The following is a 27,311-nucleotide window of genomic DNA, read 5'->3' as shown; positions in this document are numbered from 1 at the left end:
AACGTGCTCGATGGTGAAGGTATACATCACGAGGAAACCTTGAGCAGGTTGAGGAAGCAAAAGGTGGTACCAACCATCAGCGGAAGAGTAATATACTTAAAAGCTGAATCAGTTATTAGCTCCCAAACGTACTGATTGGAACATAATACACTCTTTAAGTCTTTGAGCAACGGTGATCACTCATGGGTCACCCTATGAGTGATCACCATGCTCAAAGAGCTATTTACCTTCCTTCCTAGACTCATATACAAAAAACGATCAATATTTATAAGTTTTTTTTATCATTACGATGAAAGTCATTAAAAAGAAGCGATTATAGTCCAGTCAGGCAGAGCGAAATGAAATTAGCATAAATTATGTATAGCATGAACAGGAAAATGGGTGTCATATTAGTAATTATATTTACTATAATTATATACGGATATATCTAATAACATATGTACTAATATCGTTCGTGGTATGATTAAGAGAAAACGTCGTAAGGAAACGTGCTCAAATAAAAAGCCTTTGCCCAGCAGTGGGACATTTACTGGCTGTTATTAGGCTTAGATGAATTAGAGAAATAAGGGTTAGACACTAGTATGACCCCCTTATGAAAAAGTAAGTTTGATTCATATCAAATTTCATCAATATCAGTTCAGTGGTTTAGCAGTGAAACAGATTGACAGACAGAGTTACTTTCGCATTAATAATATTATTGTAGATTAATTGCAACGCATTCCAGCGATTCGTAATTATATATTACGAAAGTTCCTCAAATTTATTTTGTATATACATAACAAAACTGCAAAGCCGTGTCTGTTTATGAATTATATTCAACATTTATTATTTACTTGCTGTGGTTAAGTACAATGACTAAGTATTTTGTAAGACTACATCACACCGAATACTGAAAAATAGTAACAAAGGTAGTTTGAAATCTAAGTTAACCTTGTGTGACAATTCCAGGCGGTAGGGCTTTGTGCAAGCCCGCCTGGGTAGGCACCACCCACTCATCACCGCTAAACAGCGATACTTAGTTTTGTTGCATTCCGGTTTGAAGGGTGAGGCACAACGACGTAACATCTTCGTTAACAAAGTTGTTGGCGGTGGCGATGTAAGGAATAGTCAATATGTCTTACTTAGCCTTTAGGGCTTTGTGCAAGCTCGTCTGGGTAGGTACCACCCACTCATCAGATATTCTACCGCAAAACAGCAGTACTTGGTATTGTTGTGTTCCGGTTTGAAGGGTGAGTGAGCCAGTGTAATTACAGGCACAAGGGACATAAAATCTTAGTTCCCAAGGTTGGTGGCGCATTGGCTATAAGCGATGGTTGACATTTCTTACAATGCCAATGTCTAAGGGCGTTTGGTGACCACTTACCATCAGGTGGCCCATATGCTCGTCCACCTTCCTATTCTATAAAAAAAAAAATATAGCCAATGTCTATGGGCGGTGGTGATCACACTACATTAGGTAGCCGATTTACCTATAACATAATAAAAAATCGAAAATTCTTGTAATACTTTATTACTTGACTCTTTGCTAACATTATCTATAAATGCGAAAGTGAGTTTTTTATTACATTTATTTTACCATTAAAAAAATTTACAGTATGTAATTACATCTACTTTCTTACAGTTAACACTGGTACAGCGTTAGTAGATAAATAAATAAACATAACAATTTTATTTTTATTGGTAGTTAATATTACGCATATCATGTTTAATAATTAATGTTCTAACTTAATTGTTAATCTTAATTCGTTCTGATATCTAAATTGTCTTAACACTGAAATTTCTTTGCCTCATCTATACCATTTTTTTGCGATACCTGCCTACAAGGCATCGGCTGTCCAGCGAAGGGTAGGCCAGCCACCCAGCCAAATATAATATAATTTAACTCTAAATTTGATTCGCATCTTTAAGTCCAGGCCTGCTGCCTAAATTGCTTATTGACAATTAATATTAAAACAAAATTTATATCAAGTATACAATAAGTAGAGTTACTCGTCATTAGTAATATAAAATGGCGATACATGTATTTAATTTACTTTCATTAAATCAACGTAATAAAAATCTATTGAACTTTTTTTTTTATAGAATAGGAAGGCGGACGAGCACATGGACCACCTGATGGTAAGTGGCCACCAACGCCCTTAGACATTGGCATTGTAAGAAATGTCAACCATCGCTTACATATCCAATGCGCCACCAACCTTGGGAACTAAGATTTTATGTCCCTTGTGCCTGTAATTATACTGGCTCAGTCACCCTTCAAACCGGAGCACAACAGTACCAAGTACTGCTGTTTTGCGGTAGAATATCTGATGAGTGGGTGGCACCTACCCAGACGAGCTCGCACAAAGCCCTACCACCAGTGTACTTGCGTAATTTTACTATTTACAGAAGTAATATTAACTGGACATGGTTTTGTATGCATCATCTCGATATTGTGCCTGATGCCTTTGTCCGATAAATTATTGTATGTATACTTTATTAATTACTTTTTAATTAAAAAATGTGATGAAGAATAGTATGAAAATACAAGCTTAAATAACAAGTATGTATATCAACACACTCAATTAAAAAAAAAAAAAAAAGTAAGTCGAGCGAGACTTCGTGAGTTGTAAGGGTTCCGTAATCACTCACAGGAACTTTGTTTGGGCATTGAACTCAAATCGCTATTACGAGTAAACAATAATAGTAGGATATTTTAATTACAGCCTAAACCACACTAAAATATTTTAAAGTAATTTAAATATTAATTATTATTATATTACAACTACTAAACATTTTTAATTGCCGGTTCTTCTCGGTAGAATCTTTAAACTTAATCTTGTAAAACGATTCAAATGCTCGTAAAAGCCTACTTAAATAAATAATTACTTGATATTATTTCATCCACGGTCCTAATATTAAAACAATATAAAATGCTTCTAATGAACACTTAACATATATTAAATAAAAAAATAAACGGAAATTGCTATTGCACAATTTTAATCGTTTTTTTTTAAAGTTAATAAAATAGTATTTTATTTTAGAATCATTATTTTAGCAATTATACCACTTATGTAAGAATGTAAAAATAACGTTATTTGTTTATTAATACAGTGCAGTAACAGCCTGTCAATGTCCCACTACTGGGCTAAAGGCCTCCTCTCCCTTTTTGAGGAGAAGGTTTGGAGCTTATTCCACCACGCTGCTCCAACGCGTGTTAGTGTAATACACATGTGGCAGAATTTCAGTGAAATTAGACAAACACGAGATGAATTATAATGACAAATAAAGCACGTGAAAATTCAGTGGTGCTTGCCCGGGTTTGAACTCACGATCATCGGTTAAGATTCACGCGTTCTTACCACTAGGCCATCTCGACTGATTTATTAATAGGTTTATATAAATATTTCGCAATCACGAAGGAAATTTATGACAAAACATTATTTTAACAAGTACTCTTCGTCTAATTAACTTCGTTACGTTACTTTAAGGTAATAAATTATAACTTTTATTAGTTTAATTAGTAATAAAGCTTTGATTTATTATCTTGTAATATACACATATTTATACCATTCATACCTTCGCGATGCCGCTTAAATCATCTGTCAAAGATGCAGAGGCCTATATATATATATATATACCATTCAAACGTTGCTCGTCATATTTATGATTTACAATATTTTTAATAACGAAAACAACAATTCGACGTTACATTTATGAAAAAATAATAAATTTACCGTTAATAAAGCCGATGCCAAATTTAAATCCTGGCCATATATAACACAAACACAAAAATCTTTTTTTTTCAAAACACTTACACAACTCGATAAAACTTCTGAAACTATTTTATTTTATTATCTGTGCAACTGACGCGCGCATTACTCGCCAGTCGCTAGCGTACTGTCACAAGGTGGTCACAAGTTATGCAGTGTTGGAGTTCGTTTGAACTTGGAACGTTTCAAGAGCGGCACCTTATTCTGTTCGCTTTTAGTATAAAGCCAACGTTGCCTTCGTTTTTTTAAGACTTTTGATTTATTTAAGAAATAATTAAATGTTTTTTTATATTAAAAAAGCAAAGAAAGTACAATTCATTATAATAAAAAAAAAAACAATTAAAAAATATATTAATCAAATATAAATATTTCAGAAGCGTAATAAAATATATAAGTCACATATGCTTTTATCGTAAAATTTCTTTTACAACGATATCATAAACAAAAAATAAAATTTTATCACGACATGAAAACGATAATAAAACGATTCATTCGAATAACCCAATGTCTCCATTGATTACGGTAGCCACGGTAGCGTAACCACGGTCACTCACCCGCACCACGATTGCACCTCGATTTTTTTTCGTCTATTTAACTCACGAGTTCTCTTCATTTTATATGTATATTGTTATCTAAGATGTTAATGTATTGTAAAATTGTAATTTTATGCTTTTTTTTCTATACCGCATGTTCGTTTCTGCGAAGTGAAGGATAATTAAAATGTTAGCACAATAAGGTCAGCTTGGCTGATCGATGCAGCACTGTTATCAATTTAGTAATTAAGTAAAATAAAATAAAAACCACCTTTTAATTAGTTGGTATGATTGAAATTTTATACGTAACATTGGCAGAACATTTTATGCATATTATTATAAAAATTATTGGAAATTAAATGAAATTTTGGTGGATAGCAAAAACAAGAACCGTACCGTAACAGCCTGTGAATGTCCCACTGCTGGGCTAAAGGCCTCCTCTCCTCTTTTTGAGGAGAAGGTTTAGAGCTTATTCCACCACGCTGCTCTAATGCGGGTTGGTAGAATACACATGTGACATAATTTCAATGAAATTAGACACATGCAGGTTTCCTCACGATGTTTTCCTTCACCGTCAAGCACAAGATGAATTATAATCACAAATTAAGCACATGAAAATTCAGTGGTGCTTACCCGGGTTTGAACCCACGATCATCGGTTAAGATTCACGCGTTCTAACCACTAGGCCATCTCGGCTTAAGTTTTTTTTTTTTTTTTCGAAAACAAGAACCATGACAAAATTAATGTTAAACATTATAAGTAAACAAAAATGCGTTAATCAATTGTGTTATATAACAAGTTCACTTCTAGTTGACATTTAAATTCATACGGGTATGTGAGGAGGTACTCCAGTTTTTCTTACATGCCTGTCCACCAGGTGCTTAATATCATTATATAATGATAATCCATCGATGTTTATAAACATTTACTATGAAAATGTCAACTCTTTTATAAAAAGATATCCGACCCAGACAGTGGGCAGTAAGCTCAGCCATTTATACAAGTCAGTTTGAATTTATTTATTATAGGCCCAGACTTGATAACTTGGTATAAATTATCTCTTAAAGTTGCTTATAAACGTTTAACAAAATGGATTTCTTTCATGAGAACTTATATACAGTTATATATAGTACAGCTCGCAGTCAGCATATTTTTCTGACATCTTCAGCGATCGTGATATTTCAGTATTTTATTAATATTTATTTTAATCATATTTATTAAACTTACATCGCCAATGCGCCACCAACTTTAGGAACTAAGGTGTTATAAAATATATATGTAATTACACTGGCTCACTCACCCTTCAAACCGAAACAAAGCAATACGAAGTATTGTTAAGTATTTCGGGGCTGCACAAAGCCTTACCACTAAATTTCAAGACATATATAATAGATGGTTAAAAAATATTGTTTTAATATTTGAGATTGATTTTAATGAAATGTAAGTTTGATGGTAGCGCTGACGACGGCCATGATTATATCATTTCATTACTGATTCTTAATATCCTCGTATTATTATTTATTAACTTTCGTATAATTAAAATTCAATCCGCTGACTGTAATGCTGTACCCTTGCGGCATTAAACTCGTGGAATTGGCTTTGAGCGCCCCTTTAAACGCAGTTAAATATTAAATATGGCAACACCGAAGGTTCAATTTATCGGTACTGTAGTTTAATAGGTACTAATACTGCTACTTAAAGTACTGTTAACTTAGGTATTTAGTATTATTGTAGTATTATTCTCTTGATTTATTTAGTTTAAATATTTCAACTATTTATTTTTATTATATGCATACCTGCATATGCATAACTGAGTTTTGTTACAGTAGATTTGATGTATTAAATACAATACAGATATTATTACTTTATTTTAAATTACCTTTTTTTTTATAAAATAGGTACGCGGACGAGAATATATGCCACCTGATTAGAAGTGGTCATCAACGCCCATAGAAATCGGTATTGTAAGAAATGTTATCCATCGCTTACATCGCCAATGCGTCATCAGATATTCTACCGCAAAACAGCAATACTTGATATTGTTGTGTTCCGGTTTGAAGGGTGAGTGAGCCAGTGTAATTACAGGCACAAGGGACATAAAATCTTAGTTCCCAAGGTTGGTGGCGCATTGGATATGTAAGCGATGGTTGAAATTTCTTACAATGCCAATGTCTAAGAGCGTTGGTGACCACTTACCATCAGGTGGCCCATATGCTCGTCCGCCTTCCTATTCTATAAAAATTAATATTACAAGTGGAAAGTGAGTTAGTTTGTGTGTTTACTTGTTTGATTGTCAGGCTTATAATTCTTAACTACTCGACCGATCATTATGATTTTTACATGCACGTTTTCATGAGTCAGAAAAGGACATAGGGTACCAACACCAACCCCACAAAACTGGTTATATACACCTACTATGTTTTACTCTGATCACAGTAGTGTAAGCTTAGTGGTATAAACAATTTTTCGAGTTTAAGTGAAATACAAATCACCTGTTTTGATTTTGCGCAAAATCACATCACAAAATAAAATTTTATGATTTATTACCTATTCTAGTTTTGTTTTTTAATTTTTATTTTTACTCTTTTGTTATTGTCATTCGATTTTCAAATCGAAATACAAACATGCAAACCTAAAATTTATTTGTGTTAAATATTTATTCGCGAGTACATGCCATTATTTTGGACGTATGTAAAATCTTATTTTATTTGCATGTACCGGGGAAGCAAATCTTATCCATTCAGAATATTATATATTGGATTACATAAATAGACAAAATAAATACCAATTATAGGCTAACTTTACAATCAAAAAAAAAAAAATCTGATTGACGAAAAAATTAATAAAAACATCTTTAATTCAAATAACAAAATAAAATGAATAACTAAATTTTGATATAAACATAAACATTCATTATCATGTAAATTTAATAAATTTAATACTAACTATAAAAAATATAAATATAATACAAAAAATATAAATAGATAAGCTTGCTTTTAAAAAAAACGCACATCCATATTTTCTTGATACGGTCGTTGTAATAAGATTTCGAAATAAGAAAATTGTGACACGAAAATCACGCGCGAACTCATAATTGACATTACCGTTTTTGAAACCTACGTAATTTTATAGTGAATGTAATTGCAAAATTAAAAATTGCTTATTAACGACAGATAATATATAATTTAACTTAAAAAAATAATTAAAAGTTGAATCTGAATTCATGACAGATCGTAATAAAACGTAACTTCGTTTTATCAGCCTTCTAAAAATAAGAGTGTTCTCATAATTACAGGCACAAGGGACGTAGCATCTTAGTTCCCAAGGTTGGTGGCGCATTGGTGATGTAAGCGATGGTTAACATTTCTTACAATGCCAATGTCTATGGGCTTTGGTTACCACTTACCATCAGGTGGCCCATATGCTCGTCCGCCTTCCTATTCTATAAAACAAAAAACATAATGAGAGCAGAACAAAGTAATAATAATAAAAAATAAAATAAATGTTTTTTTTTATAAAAATGAGTGGAATGTGTTTACAAACTACTTCTCATTTCACTTATTGTGTGTATATTACTCGATTATTAAGGTGGAATAAAGTTCAACACACAAAACTGCGATTCGGCCTGATTCACAATAAATAGCTGCGACGCGAATTTGCTGCGATGCGATTTCGTACAGAACAGTCAATGGTTCGGGTAAACATATTTACATTCATGGTAGTATGCGCAAGCGATCCCGTGACGTCCCCCAAAGAAACGGGGTACCACTGATTTTTTAGTGGGTATTCCGGTTCTAGGCACCGAGTCCCACATACACTTCATGTAGGAGAAACGAGTAAAAGCGTTTTTCCAGCGAGATAAAGCATTTTCGTGTTTCGGTTCTAAGACGATTCTTTTTCATATTTCACTCAAAATGCCACGTGTAAACAAAAATAAGTGATCAAATAATTAATTATATCCAATAAATAAAAGCCGAGATGGCCCAGTGGTAAGAGTGCGTGAATCTTAACCGATGATCGTGGGTTCAAACCCAGGCTAGCACCACTGAATTTTCATGTGCTTAATTTGTGATTATAATTCATCTCGTGCTTGACGGTGAAGGAAAACATCGCGAGGGAAACCTGTATGTTTCTAATTTCACTGAAATTCAGTCACATGTGTATTCAAAAAGGAAGGGGAGGCCTTAGCCTAGCAGTGGGGGACATTCACAGGCTGTTACTGAATAAATAAAAAGCGATCTAACAATGTCTGATATTAGCATTCGGCATATAAATTAATATGCGCTCGTGTGAAGTGTGTGTGCTTCCGAATTAATGTGTTTATTGATTCCTTTCATATTAATCATTGTATCTATAATATTATTTCATAAATGCGAAAGTAACTCGCTCTGTTTGTTCCGCTTTCACGGCTAAGCCGATAAATCGAATTTGATGATATTTAGTGTACAGCATGCTTGAACTCCAAGGACAATATAAATTACTTTTTATACCTAACAATCCCCCTCCTAAAACGCGAACGAAGCCGCCGACGAAAAGTACTAGTTAATTAATTAATAAAACTATTTAGTATACGTACTTATTTACTACTAACACTGGAACAAAAAGACAAATGTTTTACTAAAAACTGTAGAAAGTTCACAAGGACACAGATCACAGGAAATTATTAAACTGGTTTTCTATTTTAAATAATTTTGAAATTAATCGTACAAAATATAAACATGTTTTGGTTTCTTTTTTTCTCTTTGATGGAATGGTTTTATTTCTGTTTATAAAAATATTCTATACTTCGGAGGCGTTACCTCGAGCCCCTGTTATCCTCCCCTAAATCCGGCCTAGGCCGAACCAATATCTGGATTAAATTTAAAAACTATATATATGTATATATGTTATATATGGTTTAAAGAATCGTGTCAGACTTATACTTGAAACGAATTTGTCTCTTATACAAATTTGTATTACAAAAAATACAGATAAAGTTCGGCCTTTTATATTTTATGGAACTCTTCCGCGTCCAATTGACGTTTCTCAGAAATTTATTGTAAGTTCGATTCTCGGTATAAGACAATGTGTGTTTGCAGTGTAGTATGATACGATAGTAAGCATTATGTTTCGACTCTTTCCACTTATAAACAGGTTTTTAAAATGTTCACAAACGCAAAATACACATATTATAATAAATTAAAATGTTGTATTTATTTACATTTTCTTAATTTTTTAGTATAATTTATTAACAAATTTATTAATAATAATATTCGAACATTCTGGGGAATTTATAAGACCATTTTAAATTTGTATTTTAAATAAATAAAATATTGCATGCCGTAACTATCTATAAATCAATTTTTTTTGGTAGTTTTATAAATAAATAATCAAAAATCAATCGTCGTTTTTTATATATAACTAAGCTATTGACTTTATTATTTTCATTTTAATTATTATTATTTTTTTAAGTTTGGTTATTTTAAGATACGTCGTTTATTATTTTTATTATATTTTTTTTAATTTTTTTCAATTGGTGGACAGTCTTTAAGTTATACTAAAGAGTACCGACATAATAAAACATAGTTTAACGAAGAAAGTAAATCTCGTCTTTATATTTTGTCAGTGCTGCCAACTATTATCAGATTCCTAAAGATAAAATTCTACGAGGTTGTTATTGAATCACTACGCGGTTTTAAGCATAGTCGCTAGATGACAGCACTGACTTATAATTTACGGTATCTAAAAAAATTTAAATAAAAGTCATAAGAAAATTATAATTAGATATTTCGACACAAATCATATATTTTGTTATGTTTTTCTATTGTAAACATTGTAAAAAATTCATCAATTTTGTTAAATATTAGTTATTCAGCTGTGACATCTAGCGTTATTATTTTTTAAAAATCTTCTATACAGTTATGTAGTTCTTATTAACATTGCTAGATGGCAGCTTTATAGACAGTTTTGATAATAAAAAAAGTGTAGGTAGTCCTTAGCCGCCATATTTATTATCGTATAAAATAAGATTACTATTTCGAATGAAATAAAAACTGAATAAGCACCTCTTGCTCTGTGTTTCATTATAATTAGATAAAAAAAATCAGAAAGAAGAACCTTGAAACAGGGACCTTGAAACTGGACATATTGTGTCGACCACATGCGTTGACATATTTTCTCTCTGTTTCGTGTACGAAATAGCCTTATGTACAGAAAGAGAGGAAGAAAATGATCAAGCGAGTTAGCAACGCAGATTCTCGGCACTAAATACGAATTATATATTTATGTAATACGCTGGTCAACAGCATTAAACATGAAGAAAGATGTCACTATCCATTTAGATCAGCAACCTCTAATTGTGTTCATATCTATGTCAAGATATTAATATCGAGGTCTAAACTAGAACACTATCATAATTTACTGCAAATTTAGACAGCAATAAGTAAAGTACTTTTGCTTTAAGAAACAGACAGTAATGTCCCGATATTGACCTAATCTCCAGTTGAAGAGATGGGTTGGAATATGCCACCATGCAGCTTCGTAAATCAAATCAAATTGGTGTGATCACGATGCTTACCTTCACTAACACGAGATGAATTCGGAGGTCATCCTTAAATTATATGAATCCGTTTTTTGACATTATTATTCATCTCGTTTTGATTATTGAATGCATTAAAGAAATTCGTCCGTTATGTCTTGTTCTCCACCTGTTACGTACATAACATACGTTGATGGTACAATGCTGGAAACCCTTATGCAAGTCTTACCAAAGCCTATACGAAATATCAAATCAATTGGATGAGCGATGCGTGAACGCATAGTATACAAACAATAAAATTGAATCAGATCAAATCAAAATATACTTTATTCGTAAACCGTCATTTTACATGATTAAATTAAAAAGCTCCTACCGTTTCGGAATGTAGATTCCACCGATAAGAAACTCCAATGTTTATGGGTGGTGGTGATTTCTTATCAATTTTTTTTTATAGAACAGAACGGCGGACGATAGGCGGAAAAACCCCGTATGGTAAGTGGTCACCAAACGCCCTTAGACATTAGCATTGTAAGAAATGTCCATCGCTAACATAGCCAATGCGCCACCAACCTTGGGAATTAAGATTTTATGTTCCTTGTGCCTGTAATTACACTGGCTCACTCATCCTTCAAACCGGAACACAACAATATCAAGTATTGCTGTTTTGCGGTAGAATATTTGATGAGTGGTACCTACCCAGACGAGCTTGCACGAAGCCCTACCACCAGCAAATGGCATATTTGCTCGTACAGCTATCTATAACATAAAAAAATGTAGGATTGCTGTCAGCAAAATAATATTTTCTTGTATATAATTTGTAATTAGGCTAAAATAGGACTTCAACTGTAACAAAACAAGAGAGAAACGTAATAGGAGTGCCTATAATGTCGATTGAAACAACGGACACTGCAGAGCGAGCGTCTTAGCGGGATTTTAATTGTTTAAGAGGCATGCGGGCGGCGTGAGTTGCGACTATCAGCGTGGTCTAGAAGATTTGCTTATTTTATGATTTTTATTTAAAACCTGTGTTTACGTATGAGTTGATATTTTGCAAAGATTTCTAGCGCTTATATTCACTAATATAATATATTAAATATTATTATTCGTTGGTACAGAATATGTATAGATATATAAGTATTCGAAGGGTTTTTTTTGTCTTTTTTAGTTTAGAACTAAATTGTAACTACTTTTTAAATGTATTTCATAACGAATAATTATTTTTATACAACCCAATACGTGAGAGATTATTGTATTATAATATGTGTAAATAGTTCTGTATTAAATTTACAAACAAATGTATGCACAATACTACTTAACATAGAATATACTTTATATACTTTGTGCAACACAAAAAATTAAAAAATACATAACACATAGATGGATATAGTCAAAAAAGCATATAACTTTAACCTCATTGCTACACAATGATTTCCAGCAATAAAATAATTATAATAATGTCCTCCAGAGTGATTTCGGCGACGGCGACCAATCTCAAGGGAGATTAGCCAACTACGCAAGAGATATTATAGTGCACAAGTGTGTGCGCAAACACAAGTGCACTCTCTACTCTTTTACTCTCATAATCCGATGGGACGGCAATCCGACATGACCGGAAAGAGTTCAGGCGCAGGACCAACGGCTTTACGTGCTTTCCGAGGCACGGGAGTGTACACACTTCCAACTTCAAGACTCCGGGCTGCTACTGAGAATTTTTTGATAGAAAAACCCAATAACTTTTTATTGGCCCGACCTGGGAATTGAACCCAGCACTTCCAGGTCTGCGGCCTTATATCAAGCTACTAGACCAACGATAGGCCACTAGGCCAGAAATATATACCAGCAATAATATATAATATTATATACATAATAAAAATATATAAAAGCCATAAGAAATACGTCTACACTCGGCCACACAGTATATTTGATCGAGAAAATAAAAGAGTTTCTTTAATGAACTGAGCCGTTACTTGATAAGTTGAAAACGTTTGAGCACTTTAGAGATTAAAACTTTTTCGTTCTTGCTTTTGAAAGATTTTCAAACAATTACGGAGAATAGAAAACCTTTCGACGGATAAATTATGTTCTCTTGTGAGTTGTGACGTAAGCATTAACTACAAGAATGCGCAGAAAGAAAAAATTCACGAGCGTGAAGCGTGTACGGTACGCGATAAAAGTGAATTTTAAAATATATAGTTCTCTTTCCTTCTTTTTCAACGTCATATCTATCACTTCTCTCATGTAACGAAAAGTCCTCGTTTTTAAAATTTTACTCTCTGTTCCCGCACATCTCTTGATTATCGAAACGCCGCCTATGTATTTTCAATTCAATAAGGCTTCCACGATATTGCATAATTGATAGCGCTGTTAATATAATCTGAAGAGAAGGCGATGAATTCCTTTTTATTATTTAACGATTTTTTTTTTAATGAAATGTTTTTTATTTTTTCAGATGGCCCTCTGCCGCTTATCCATTCTATAAAAAAAGATAAGAATTGGGTTTCATGCTGCTACCAAAATACATCTGTCGTCGCGATTAAAATGTATAATTTTTTTTTTATTTCAATTCGATCGTATACTAACTATTGTCCGTTGAGAGAATCTGTGAGACGTAAAGCTCAACCCTGGCTTGTTTCTCAGTTTAATCGCTGTTCATCTCCTACGGATTTGTTTGCTTGAATATTTAAAACCAATTTCTTCTTTGAACCATTACCATATTTATATACTCTGTGATTACATCATTATGTAAAAATGGTTGAAGTAAATTTTTATTAAAATATAATGTCTTTTTCTTGTTTCGCTCAGCTGAAGATCAATTAATAATTAACACATAATCTTGAGACTTGAAACTTAACTCTTCATGTCTTGATACTTGACTGTTATAAATTTCCAATTGGTTCGTTCTGTTGGTCTGGTGGCTGCAGATTCAGTCCGCAATTGGAAGTATTCCCGTGCCTGGGAAAGCACGTAAAGCTGTTTGTCTTGAGCTTGAACATTTTTCAGTCGTATCAAATTTGCCGTCCCATTGGATTATATGAGTCCACTTGTGTAAGTTCACACGCTTTTGCACTATAATGTCCTGCGCATATGGTTAGTCTCGCGAAATAAGTCTGAAGGATGATGGCCACAAAAATTCATATCGATGTTGAAAAGGAACCTCAAAAAAAAAACATTAAAAATATATAGTGTTTTACAAAAAACACACTGAAGTATCACTTTGCATACTATGTGTACTACTTGTTCTTTTATATGTTTGTAAAATGTGTGCAATAAAGAATTAATAAAATAAATAAACAAATACTTCATAAATCATTGTAAAAAATAAACTGATACTTTTTTTCTATCACTTAAACGAAATTCTACTAGACGTGTGTGCAACTCAAGCGAACTGAGAGCTGAACGTGAAAAATAGAAAGAATTCCTTTGAACAACTGAGAAAACGTTCATTACTCGGCGCCATTAAGAGTTTAAGCATTTAAAATAGAATTACATGTTAGTTACATATTTAAGAGCCGAGATGGCTCAGTTGCTCGAATATGCACTAACTTGAGAATACGGGTCTAAGTTCGAAAAATATCACTGTTTTTTCATGTATTTTTTTCGTGTTTATTATTAACTAGTGCCCACCCGCGGTGTCGGATCCTTCCTTATCTGTACCCTTGATAACGTTTACGCAAAATTTGATGGTGATCGGTTGGCTTGGGGAGAAGTATGAAAGCGTCATAAATAAACAAACACTTTCACGTTCGTATTTTTTTCACACAGTTCTTTGATCCTATGTTAGGCAACTTAAGGCCTGTGTCTATGAAATATGTATAGGTCGTTACGTATATTATGTATTACATTTAATACATACTTATATATGGACATTACACCCTGACTTGGAGGGGGATCCGCAACCTCAGACCAGTAGGCAGGATGACTGTCCATAGCCTCCATGTGCCAGTCATACTCTTTTATAATATTACTAAGGATTATCTCAAGCTGAGTGATGAAAGAAAACATAATAGCGCGATGTGTTTGTTTCAATTAAAATCTAATAATACGAAGATGGTGGTGCTTGACACATGTAGCGAATTTCACGAAAGCAGACAAAGCGAAACAGGAATCACCATCTCTCTTAAACAAATAAATTATATAGATATGATCCGTAAAGTCTTAAGTCTTTACGTCGCTAGGTATGTATATCTTAGAGCTTTGGATTAGTAGACTGTGGCATTATTTGTAAAAATATCACAAAATTGGTACATAGTATGTGCCAATGTGTTTCATGGATGTTTTTATACTATCCACTTATTTCTAACACACCGCTTGATGGTGCTGCAGCGTATCAATTTCTATATCGTCCAATCGCCATGACAATTGCTACTAACTTGAATTATTACTTCATTTAAAGAAGCAAATAATATAAAAGCTATAAACCTAAAATATAGAAGTTATCTAAATTTCGTATCAACAGCACTCCCTCTAAATTAGCGAATTCCACATATTGGAAAGCAGACAAACCGTACCGGGAATTCAATCTAGATCTTACTAATAACCAAATGGGATGCTGCAGTGTGTTTGCACTGACGCAATCAAATAGCACTTATAGTAATTTTAATATCTTCTGAAGGAACTTGCCTTGAGCGCATTAATAATTATTAGGCAAAAAAGCAAATAAGGAAATATTTTATCTTTATCCAGTAAGAAATTGACTTGAGAAAATACCCTAAACGCCTTCTTCGGTAAGAAAACACTAATAATGTCCTCCCGACCGATTTCGGTCACGGCACTCTTTATACCATACCTCGTAATCCGATAGGACGGCAATCCGATACGACCGGAAAGAGTTCATGCGCAGGACCAACGGCTTTACGTGCTTTCCGAGGCACGGAAGTATACATACTTCCAATTTCCAGAACTCCTTCCTGCTACTGAGGATTTTCGACAGAAAAACCCTAGTAACCCTAATAACTTTTTATAAGCCCGAACCGGGATTTGAACCCAAGACCTCGGGTTCTTCAGCCTTATATCTACCCACTAGACCAACGGCAGTATTAGAAAACACTACAAGTATACATATATATTTCTATACATATATAGCGAAAAATGTATTTCTATTTATAATTGGTATACATGTATATGCCTCATACTCGTCGCACACATTTTATTATATGAAGTCCTCTATGTCATGTTTCGGGAAATTGGCTGGTAGAGATCGCTGTTTTTACGATAATAGCTTTTTTTATATACTTATATTTTTCTTGTTTTTTCTTCTTTAATTGGTTTACAATATAGTATATTTGTATTGTATTATATTTCGTTTTTCATTCATTTATTCAATCAAGAAGGTTCTAATGATACATTATTAATTACCAAATTATCATAAGCAATGTTGAAGATATTCGGAAACGTATGTACATACTTAGCCTGCTGAAATAATGATTCTCCTTTTTGATTCGCATTAGTGGTCTAGTGGGGTAAGACAAAAAATGTTTACGTCTTTATCGTAATATATAAGGTAAGTAAATAAAAAAAAACAATTAAGTCTAAAGACCAACGTTATCACAACGATGGTATCTTGGAGAATTTTTCAAAAGCCGCAAAGCGAGGATAAGGCTTAAGAGTTGCTTAATAGGCCTTTTAATTAAATTTCATCTTAGCTTCTAAGCTGATAAGTTTTAACATTTATCAAATTTTTATATCAATCACAACTACGTGACCACCGCCAGTTTTTGATGAACTTTAAGTTAATTTCATTAGACAAATTATTTTGTTGAGTTGATGTCGTTTTTATTTATATAATTAAAGGATTTGACGTATTCAATGATATAAACAGGCTGTTATAACTTGAAAACCCGTTCATATTAGTTGACATACCTGAAAATAGAAAGAAAAGATTATTAATTTGGTATTATTATTTCAAGAATTGTAATATCCTACTAATATTTAAAAAAATCTGTGTTTGTTACTGAATCACGTGAAAATAATTGGATTGGAGCTGGTTGGTCGGTCATTAGTTGTTTCATAGATGATGATGGAATTGAAAGGTGAAACTTTGTTCTTAATGTATGTTTCATTAATATATTAGCGAATTTAAAAATGTAACTAATTAATATTTATAAGTTATATTCAATCATAGAAAGTTCATAATCATTATGTTTCAACATAATTAATCTGACCATGTTTCTTATCAGACAAAATTTATCAAAGCTTAGAGATATATTCCAATGAATACAAATAGATGAAATTTTAAGATAAAACATTAATTTAGCGGATTGGTCGAAACTATTGCGACTATCGTTGAATTATATAAATATTTTATTTATTATTCTATTTGTAATTTAATTTTTAACTGTGTAAATTTCGTAAGTATATATTTAAAATTAACTTACAAATACCCACCTATTAAAATTATTAATACTTCAAAATTACCTAAAACATAGTGCTTACAGTAAAACATAGTACTAGATGGAATGGGGAATTTAATTGTACACATTATGTAACCTCTGTTCTCAAGTAAGTGACTATAATATGTCTTATTGAGAATAAATGTCTTTAAACCTAAATATTAATAAAAGCTATATTTGTTGTTTCTTTGGTGCAATTCTATTTATATTTATGTTCAAAAATAAGAGTATGCAGCTATTTAAGTATGATAAATTTATAAAAAATTTCATTATAATATCATTAGAAAAGATTCTGAAAAATTAATTGATGAAAAACGAACAGATATGTAAAATTAAATGAATCGTTAATAGCGTCTTAGATTTCGTTTTCATTATGTAACCCAATATTTTACCTTATTATTCATTATTTTCTTAATTACTTTGTTTTGCATCAATTTAGAATTTGTCAACCTTATAAGGTTACTAGTATAATGTCATTAAGGATAATATTATACTTAATTGTTTGTACGTTTCACGTTTGATTTAATTTCTTCCAACCTTTATGCAAAAAACTACTTCATTAAGCCGTCTGCGTAAGAAATGCTCATCATTATATATTTTTAATTATGGGTTGAAACGCCTAGGATAATGTTAAAAATGGTAAAGATCGTAATCAAAATTATGCGCATCCTTATATATTTAATAATTCCAAAAAAATAAAAATGTTACCTGACACAATCCGCAGCGCAGTCCCGAAGACGACAGTAGCTGCAACTACAGGCTGAATAACATGAGCCGGAGTCCAGGCTTACGGAGTCGAAGTGACGAACTCCATCCCCAGAACTTGGAACGTGGGAGCCACGCCATCTGGAATTGGTAATTGTTATGTCAAACGTCATGTTGACGATTAATATTTTAAAAGGAAACTTAAGAAAATAGCTTATACAAACTATTCCGAATATAATGATTAATTGTTATTAACTTAACTTCTTACTTGTTAAATATTATATATAGTTAAACGCGTTTGTTGTACCTTGTGCTTTTTGAATCCATATGTTCAACAACTACATTCCAAGTTCTGTGTATGAGGTACAGAAGGAAGAGGATCCTAGAAGACTCCGGGTTTGGAGCTTCTCTTTTTGACCACTTTCGACTGTTGGCGCTGCTGAAGCCGGTACCCATTTTTAGTTAGATTTCACGGCATTTGAATGACGATTGTTGTATGGTGAATATGAGGCCTGAAAAATAAAAACAAAATAGCTTATCTGCCTGCCTCGATGGTATAGTCATTGAATGCCAAGTAAGTTTTAGTAGTAGTAGCGGCTCGGAGTTTGGAAGTTGGTATGTTGAAAAGCATATAAATGCGTTGGCCCGCGCCTGATCTCGTTCCGGCTGTGTCGGATTGCCGTTCCGCCGGATTATGGGAGTAAGGGACTAGAGAGTGCGTCTGTGTTTACTTGTACACTTTGGCTGTATAAAATATTCTCCAAAGACCGCCCAAGCCAAAATGATAAGCAACAGCAGCAATACGTGTCAATAAAATTATTAATGTCCCTGGAGATCCGATTTCATTTTTATAATTAACATTAACATTTCATTCTGCATAGTAAACGTAGTAATAAAACTGAAATACAGTAATAAGATCTGACAGTATTCCGAGAAATCGCTTTGGAAAAAGATACAAGCAATTTTTCTTTGTTACTTTATTAGTTAGAAATATATGAATAAAAAAAATAAGGTTCGATGAGAACCTTCCTCTCAACGATAATATATCAAACAAACAGAGAAATGTACTCCACAAAGCCGACGCTTTATTTCGCGGAGATACACAAAATTCTTTTCCGTGAGCCACTTGACTAAGAGGCTCTAACAAATACAGTATTAACTCAAATTTATCTCAGTCCGAAAGCCAATGTTATGGTTTTTATTACTGCCGGCTTCTGTTCCAAGTTACATTAATATTGTTGAATGATATAATGAAGCATTTATCATTTATTTCTTGTTTAGATTTGGCCTTTCAGGATCTTTTTTGACGTTAACCGATAAAGATGTAGGCATCAAAATCTTTTATTTTGAATTATTGCGTAATATCTTTTTCATAAGAATAACTATTATACATGACTTTGCGTATGTTCTGATATGTTTGTAAGGAAAGTTCTTTTAGTTTATAATTATAGTATAAACATAGGTACATTATATATGCTCTTAATTCCTAATCTTAAAATTAATAGATTATTATTATTATGATGGATTTTACAAACTTTTCGTTAAATAATAACATAAATTTGAAATAAAACATGTAAATATTTTATTTTAAGGTAACAGATTTACATTTGTTTTTAATGTAATTATTACATTACACACATAAAACAGAAATTAATTATTCTAGTAGCCGACGAGCTTTGAATTGTAATTAAGCCTAAAGCACTCAAGGAGTTGGAACACAGTTGGAACAAGGAACGGAATGTCGAGAAAAACCGCCAATAAAAACAGTAGTTCATATTAGTAGCCTCTGCCGAAAGAATTCGCTTCCTTAATTAAACAACCGCCAGTTCTTCACAACATTCCGTATTTGATAATTAGTAAATAATACATTATGTATTTTATTAGGTAAGTCGCAGGAGTAATTCCTATATAAAAGTCGTAAACTAGTCTTGTAAAGACATTAATCTTTGCTCAACGTAAGAGATTTACTGGAGAAAGTACGAGTAATTAAGTTTTAATTTCGAATTGAATGAGATTTATTATACTGAGTACTTGGAATGTATCGTTATTTCATTAATTGTCGACTGCATTCTCAAATAAATGCATATTGAGAAACTCTTATTAGTTTTTAAATATATATCAAAACCAGTGGTCGATAAGCAATCATTATTGAAAATTTTGGGACAATGCCTTCAATTTTTTTTAAATATATAAACTTGCCGTACTCTATTTCTTCAATTTTTAACAGTTAAGCTTATGTCACCAAAGTTGCCTTACGTCATTGGACTATTTTACCTGCTTAATAATCTGTGCTGTGATTATGTACTATTTATGCTCTTTGAGCGGAAAAGTATATAAATAGGTAAATCATTTTCTAACTACTCCAATTAATTAATCAATCAAACTATATTTATTTCAAATAGTCTTCCACCTACAACCAGTTCAGTTTTTATTCTAATAACAAATGAAACTGTATGGCTGTTTCCGGTTTGGATGTGAGTGTACCAGTGCCATTATATTCTCATGGAACTTAATATTAAGGCTGATCACATTGTCAGTGGCGAAATGGAAATGGAAACCCCAAGTGAGCATCCAACAACCCACGTTGAAGCAGCAAGGTTGAATGAGGTCCAAATCTTCTTTTTAGAGTGAAGAAGGCTAGTAGTGTGATATTTAAGATTTAAGAAGACATATTTGTCAGAACTAAAATATTTAATGTTGGTAACAAATTGTCACTATAAAAGCCATGAAAACATGAACATATATTAATGCGGCTATAGAAATATATACTAAAACTTTTTTCGAAACGCGCTGCGTTTTCTGATATGTTTTTATGTATATTGGTTTAGACATTTTTCCGGTTACATTACAAAACAATACGTCATTCTTTAGTATAGTATATATATTTATTTCATAGAAACGGATACATATGCCGAGTTTTATAACATCTACTATCTCAAACAAATAGTATCCGAGCGAGTTAGGAATGGTGCAATTCGAATTTATATAAAATAATTGACTATACCATTGACTATCACAATAAGCCCCATAAATTTCTCTCCACAATGTCCAATAAATCTGAATTCAATGGTTGAGGCTCTAGCGAATATTAAACTTGCAAAACTGAGCGTTATTTGTTACTAACGATAGATGGCTGAGTTGGCTTTCAAACAATAAAAAAATAGTTCCGATTAATGTAATGTTTAATATGTGATGTGCCTATTTGTGTTTAACAAGCTTATTTTTGTATGAATATTAGCAAAATTCTGAAGACGTTGTAAGCCTGTGTGTATCAATGGTTAGGTTGTTTTTTTATAAGAGCGTCCTAACGTTTGCCTTCAAAGCTCACTCGTATGAGTGGATCTTACTCCCAAAGGCGCGCCAATAGATGTTCCACATTCAAAATGAAAGGGACATTACATTTAAATAACAACTTACAATCTTGAAATACTAGAAAGTCTCACGAGATTTTGTCTTCAAGTGTAGTACTTAAAGGATCCAGGCATCGGAATAGCGTATCACCCATTTTCCAATCGGGTCGATCGAATGAGTGATTTTTATTTCTTACAAAATAGCTTTGCTGATTGCCCGAAACTAATATAATATTTATAAAGATTTATAAATAAATTAATATTAGAGATAACATTTAAAAGCGAATTGATTTTTTGAAATAATAATTAATATATATATTTATTATTTTAGAAAGGCAGACGAGCAAATGCCTTATTGTTGGGCCACACTGGCATTCAAATCAAAATTCTTTATACACATAACTGAGTATAGCATTTTTAAATAACAAAATCTTTTTATTTGTATCCATTATTCATATCTAACAAAATAAATTTGACAGAATTGTAAATAACATTTTCCGTAGACAACATAAGCTATGCGGTTTCGGCAAAATAGAATAATGCCACCCAAAGCTGACCTTAAGCTGACTAAGGCATACTTTGTGAAGTGCACCGATCAATCGACCACATAAGCGGCTCAAACACTTGTGTGATAAAAGGAATCAAATCACCAGCAAAAGCTGAGGACTACTAGTGTAAGTCTGTCAGGTTCATAACCATTGGCATTGTAAGAAATGTTAACCATCGCTTACATCGCCAATGCGCCATCAACCTTGGGAACTAAGATGCTATGTCCCTTGTGCCTGTAATTATGCTGGCTCACTCACCCTTCAAACCCGAACACAACAACAATACCAAGTACTGCTGTTTTACGTTAGAATATCTGATGAGTGGGTAGTACCTACCCAGACGAGTTTGCACAAAGGCCTACCACCAGTAAAATGCTGATAATGCTTTGTAGTATGATGAAATTATTCCAAAATATTTATATTCAGTTAAAGCCGAAATGGCCCAGTGGTTTCAATTGAAATCGAAAACCAAGCAAGCACTTAATTTCGCGAAGACGGGGCGGGTCGCTAGTATGATATAATTACATAATGATTACTATAGTGTATTATACAGTTAGATTTCATTAAAAATAGTGATGATTTATTGATTAACTTTCACCCGCGTCAAACTTAATTTATAATTAGTTTATTACATGTTTTATAAACAATATTTTATTATAAAAAAAAAGTAATCAAATTTCACGAGAATTTAAAAGCTGTGTTGGATACTTTATTTAATATTTAAAATATCGGAATTTAATTTTATGTTCAATAAATGTTGATATGGTATTACTAAAATGGTTATTTTGCAAATACACCTAAGCAAAAATTGTTTATTCAAGTTTTGAGTCTTGGATGCCTCGAAATTCAAGTCATTAAAAAGACTTGACGCGACGACGGCCAGCACAGTCGGGAGGAATTCTGCACTAGCCGACTCCGCCTTGTCGGCCCGCAAGATGCCTCTTCACGCCTCGTTTGAAGGAACCCAAGCTATAGATACTACTACGTGTGCTGGTAAAGAATATAGGTCACTTATATTCCAATATAATAAGTGAAAAAACAATTACATTATTAAAAAAAGTATTTAATTAAAAAAATAGTGAAATGACGAATGTTAACACCGATTACGAATTTAAATTATATTTATTCACACAGCATTAAATATATAGAATTGAATTTATATATTTTGCATGGGAATCCATGAATAATAACTTCACTCTGCATGTAAGGGTACCTTCACAATGAATTTCCTTAACAAATCGCGATTCGCGACATAGTTACATGTATATGTCTCTCGTATTGAAATGTTGCAAGTCTTTTCAAACCGGTTTATTGGACCCATTAAGAAATTTGCATACTTCGCTAATTAAGACGAAAGCGATGCATAATCGACCTTGCCCAGCAACTGTTTAAAAAAACTGATTTATCTCTTTCTGACATTATTGATTTGAGATTCAAAAGAAAAGGAAAGCATTCTTTAACTCTCCAAAAAACGTTTATAATACCGAATATGTTTGAATCTAATACTAGATATATTATATTAATTTGTATTAATCCTATTATTATAAATGTGAAAGTTTGTTCGTTTGTTACGCTTTCACATATTAATTATTTATCATGGAATTTGCATACACGTTGTCGGGGGTATAAAAAAGGATATAGGTTACCCAACACTGACATCCTTTACACGCGTGCGAAGCCGCAAGAAACAATTATAGTAATTTTATTAAATATTTTATTTGGATTTTCTGTTTCTTTTCTTCACTTATTATATCTTCAAATGAAGTTAACTTCGTCTTAGGGTCCCGTGTGACATGTGTGGTTATGTAGCTATTATAAAGAACGCTGGCAGGGTTTACACTCTCGTACCTCGTAAAGCACTTAAAGCCGTTGGTCCCGCGGTTGAATTTTTTTCGAACGTGTCGGATTACTGCTCCGTCGGATTATGAGAGTGAGGGTATAGTATGTACGTGTGTTTCAGCACAAATTCGTGCACAATTATACATCTTACGCAGTTAGTTAGCATCTGTTGACATTAGCTTTTAACCCATTTCCCCCGCATATAATTCGTTTAGGAGGACATCATGAATATGTCAAGCAACATAAATAATAACAAATTTTGTTTGACAGACTAATATCGTCGATTTAAGGTTTCTTACAAGGTCATGTGTTCAATTTTTGTTTATAATTAATTTATACTCGGCGGTTAAGGTATTAATAGTGATCGATTGTGAATAGTAGCGGAATATGTCCCAAATACCTCAAGAGGAATGAGGCTTGTTCCCCAGCGGTAAGACACGTACAGACTGTTGCTTTATAAATATAATAATAATGTCCTCCAGACCGATTTCGGCCACGGTGGCCAATCTCAAGAGAGATTAGCCAACTGCGCAGGACATATTATAGTGCACAAGTGTGTGCGCAAACACAGGTGCACATTCTATTCCCTTACTCTCATAATCCGATGGAACGGCAATCAACACGACCAGAAAAAGTTCAGGCGCAAAACCAACGGCTTTATGTGCTTTCCGAGGTACGGGAGTGTACACATTTCCAACTTCCAGAGTCTGGGTTGCTCCTGAGAATTTCCGAGAGAAAAACTCAATAACTTTTTATTGGCCCGACCTGGGATTTGAACCCAGGACCTCCGGGTCTGCGGCCTTACATGCAGCCACTAGATAAACGAGACAGTTAAAAGTTTATAAATATGATACTAATTCTACAAATTTATCGATTTATTAAGCAAGCAATCGCATAGAAACTGGTATATAACACTATCGAAGTAACAGTAATCGAGAGGCGAGTAGCGGACACAATGAATGCCAATAAACAGAAAATTATCATAAATAATCTATTAGCATATAAGAATGCACATAAATATTACGGAGAGAGAAAATTAATTGGAATTGATAACGTATTTATGGCTCTATGTATAAAATTATTCGAAAGAACTGTAAATATAGTTGTTATGAGTGAACTATATGGAACCGTAATAATACAAAGCTTTAATGCACTATGTTTTAAGAACTAAATCAAAGTAGACAAATTACAAGCAATTTTGAAATGTAATTTTATAAGATTTATTTATTACTTTAGCAAAAAGAGATTGAATAAATTACGTGATACATAAAGTAACAGCTTGTGAATGTCTCACTGTTGGGCTAAGGCCTCCTCTCCTTTTTTTTGAGGAGAAGGTTTGGAGCTTATTCCACCACGCTCTTCCAAAGCGGGTTGGTGGAATACACATGTGACAGAATTTTAGTGAAATTAGACACATGCAACCTGCTGCAATCCTCACGATGTTTTCCTTTACCGTCAAGCACAAGATGAATTATAATCACAAATTACATTAAGCACATGAAAATTCATTAGTGCTTGCCCGAGTTTGGACCCACGATCATCGTTTAAGAATGACGCATTCTAACCACTAGGCCATCTCGGCTTCTAATAACCGCAATACGTACGTACATACGTGAAAACAATAAATAAGAATAAAATAATTAATTCTATCATACTAGATGGAAACAGCGTGCAAGAATATAAAAGTAACTTTAATTCCATAGCAGAATAGAATAACAGTAATATTGTATAATTTACATTTCAATTAATATGGAAAAAGAATAAAATGCAATTTAAGGTGGAATGTAGATTCTAAAAGAATGGACAACTTAATATTTTTTTTTCATCAATCATATTATATACTCATGGCTGAGAGAGCCAGTGGTGAGAACGCGTGAATTTTAACCGATGATCGTGGGTTCCAACTCGGGCCAGCACCACTGAATTTTCATGTGCTTAATTTGTGTTTTTAATTCATCTCGTGCTTTACGGTGAAGGAAAACGTCGTAAGGAAACCTGCATGTGTCAAATTTCACTGAAATTCTGCCACATGTGTATTCCACCAACCCGCTTTGGAGTAGCGTGGGGAAATAAGCTCTAAACCTTCTCCTCAAAAAAAGGAGAGGAGGCCTTAGCCCAGCAGTGGGACATTCACAGGCTGTTACTTTTACTGTATATAATTTCATTGTTAATATTGGAGTTTTTTTTATATGTAACTTTGGTTTATATTTATAGTACAAAACTATAAATAGTGATTACACCTACAAGACGTATCGCTTACGATTAGTAAGATTATCCATTTGAGTTGTTAATTTTAACTGTTTAATTATAACTTAATGACGTAATTATTTCAATAAGTTTTACTGGTAGGCCTTTGTGCAAGCTAGTCTATGTAGGTACCACCCACTCATCAGATATTCTACGGCGTTGGTGACCATCAGGTGGCCCATATTCTCGATGGCCTACCTATACTATGGAAAAGTGAAAAATTATATATATAATTTATGAAAGTCAACGTATTACTCCAAGCGTTTTATCGTCGATATTATCTTATGCAGAATGAGCTTTAAATTTATTTAAATACAATAAACATATAAGCAAAAATTCTATTATTATTTCTAAAATTATTTTATTATTTTAAGGATTAGAATTAAATAAACTTAAGGTTGCTCTGTACACAAAGAAACGACGTTTAAAGTTTATTATTCCGTTTTTTTTTACAATTACTTATTACTTTTTTTACTAAAATATTATTTTTTTAAACATCAAATATTTTTTTAAAATGTCATTTCTATGATTATTATTATTATATTTAAGCTATTACACTAAACTTAAACACCAGTAACAATGCAAACTTATGAAACATTAAAAAATATTACAATTATTCCTTTACATACATATTATTATACAAAATTTTATTATTGTTATAATGAAAATATGATATTTTTCGTAAGGCATAGTAGTAATAATTGATTTCAATAGCAATTGATATAGATAATAACAATAACATAAACTACTATTGTCTGTTTCATAATGTTCATCCGTTTTTTATGGTTTTTAATTCGTTGTTGCGTTTTTTGATTGTTTTAGTCGACTTGGACTAACGTCTTAACATTAAGTAGCCCTCTTGCCCGTCTGCCTATATATAACATAAAAAAATGTATCTGATAGTTTTGCCAACAGTTTACGAATTAAGATTTTACTTTTTAAAACACTTTCTTTTTAAACTTAACAGATCAGCGTTTGACCGTTGACTTGTCGGATGTTAAGCATCGACACGGTCTAGGATGTAGCACGCTTGCCTAGAAGAAACCTGTTTACTCTGGCTTTTAAGAAATCAACTATGTAGTTATCAGGAAAAAACTCCTAAGAATGTTCTAAGGGTAGATTAGTAAAATTTAAGAATAAACCTCAACTATGTGGTCACCTATTTATACCACGCCCAGCTAAAGAATAAACGCTGAGTAGATTTTTTTGCGTATGCTTTGTTTACGCTGTCAGTAGATTTGAGTCTAACAATGATATGCTTTGTTTGGCTTAAAATGCAAACTTTAGAATGTCTTCAAGAGTCTATTGACCTGTCAAATTTACATAAAATATAATAATTCATGGCACTAAAGACTCCCCTTCACTTTTATTATCGATTAATAGCTATATTAATTATAAATAAAGACATCCTAGAAATTTTGTAATAAACGT

The 27,311-nt window shown here is 32.6% G+C and overlaps 1 protein-coding gene across 2 annotated transcripts in view; it reads right to left on the bottom strand.

The window, feature by feature from the left end:
- Positions 1–27,311, bottom strand: part of LOC126770930 (uncharacterized) — a 132,836-nt gene that overhangs the window by 86,359 nt on the left and 19,166 nt on the right. Inside the window, exons 2-3 of one of the 2 annotated variants that reach the window (XM_050490543.1) lie at positions 18,204–18,408; positions 17,900–18,037 (exon numbers count right to left, since the gene is read on the bottom strand). In XM_050490543.1, coding sequence (XP_050346500.1) covers positions 17,900–18,037; positions 18,204–18,352 — 287 coding nt within the window. In that variant the 5' untranslated portion in view covers positions 18,353–18,408. Of the gene's footprint in view, positions 1–3,716; positions 3,862–17,899; positions 18,038–18,203; positions 18,409–27,311 lie in introns of those variants that run through there. The other variant, XM_050490544.1, reaches the window with a different exon arrangement.

Source organism: Nymphalis io, chromosome 9 (assembly GCF_905147045.1).
Source record: "Nymphalis io chromosome 9, ilAglIoxx1.1, whole genome shotgun sequence".
NCBI lineage: Eukaryota > Metazoa > Arthropoda > Insecta > Lepidoptera > Nymphalidae > Nymphalis > Nymphalis io.
Note: the sequence above shows the minus strand (reverse complement) of the source record. Positions and strands in the feature narration are given on the sequence as shown.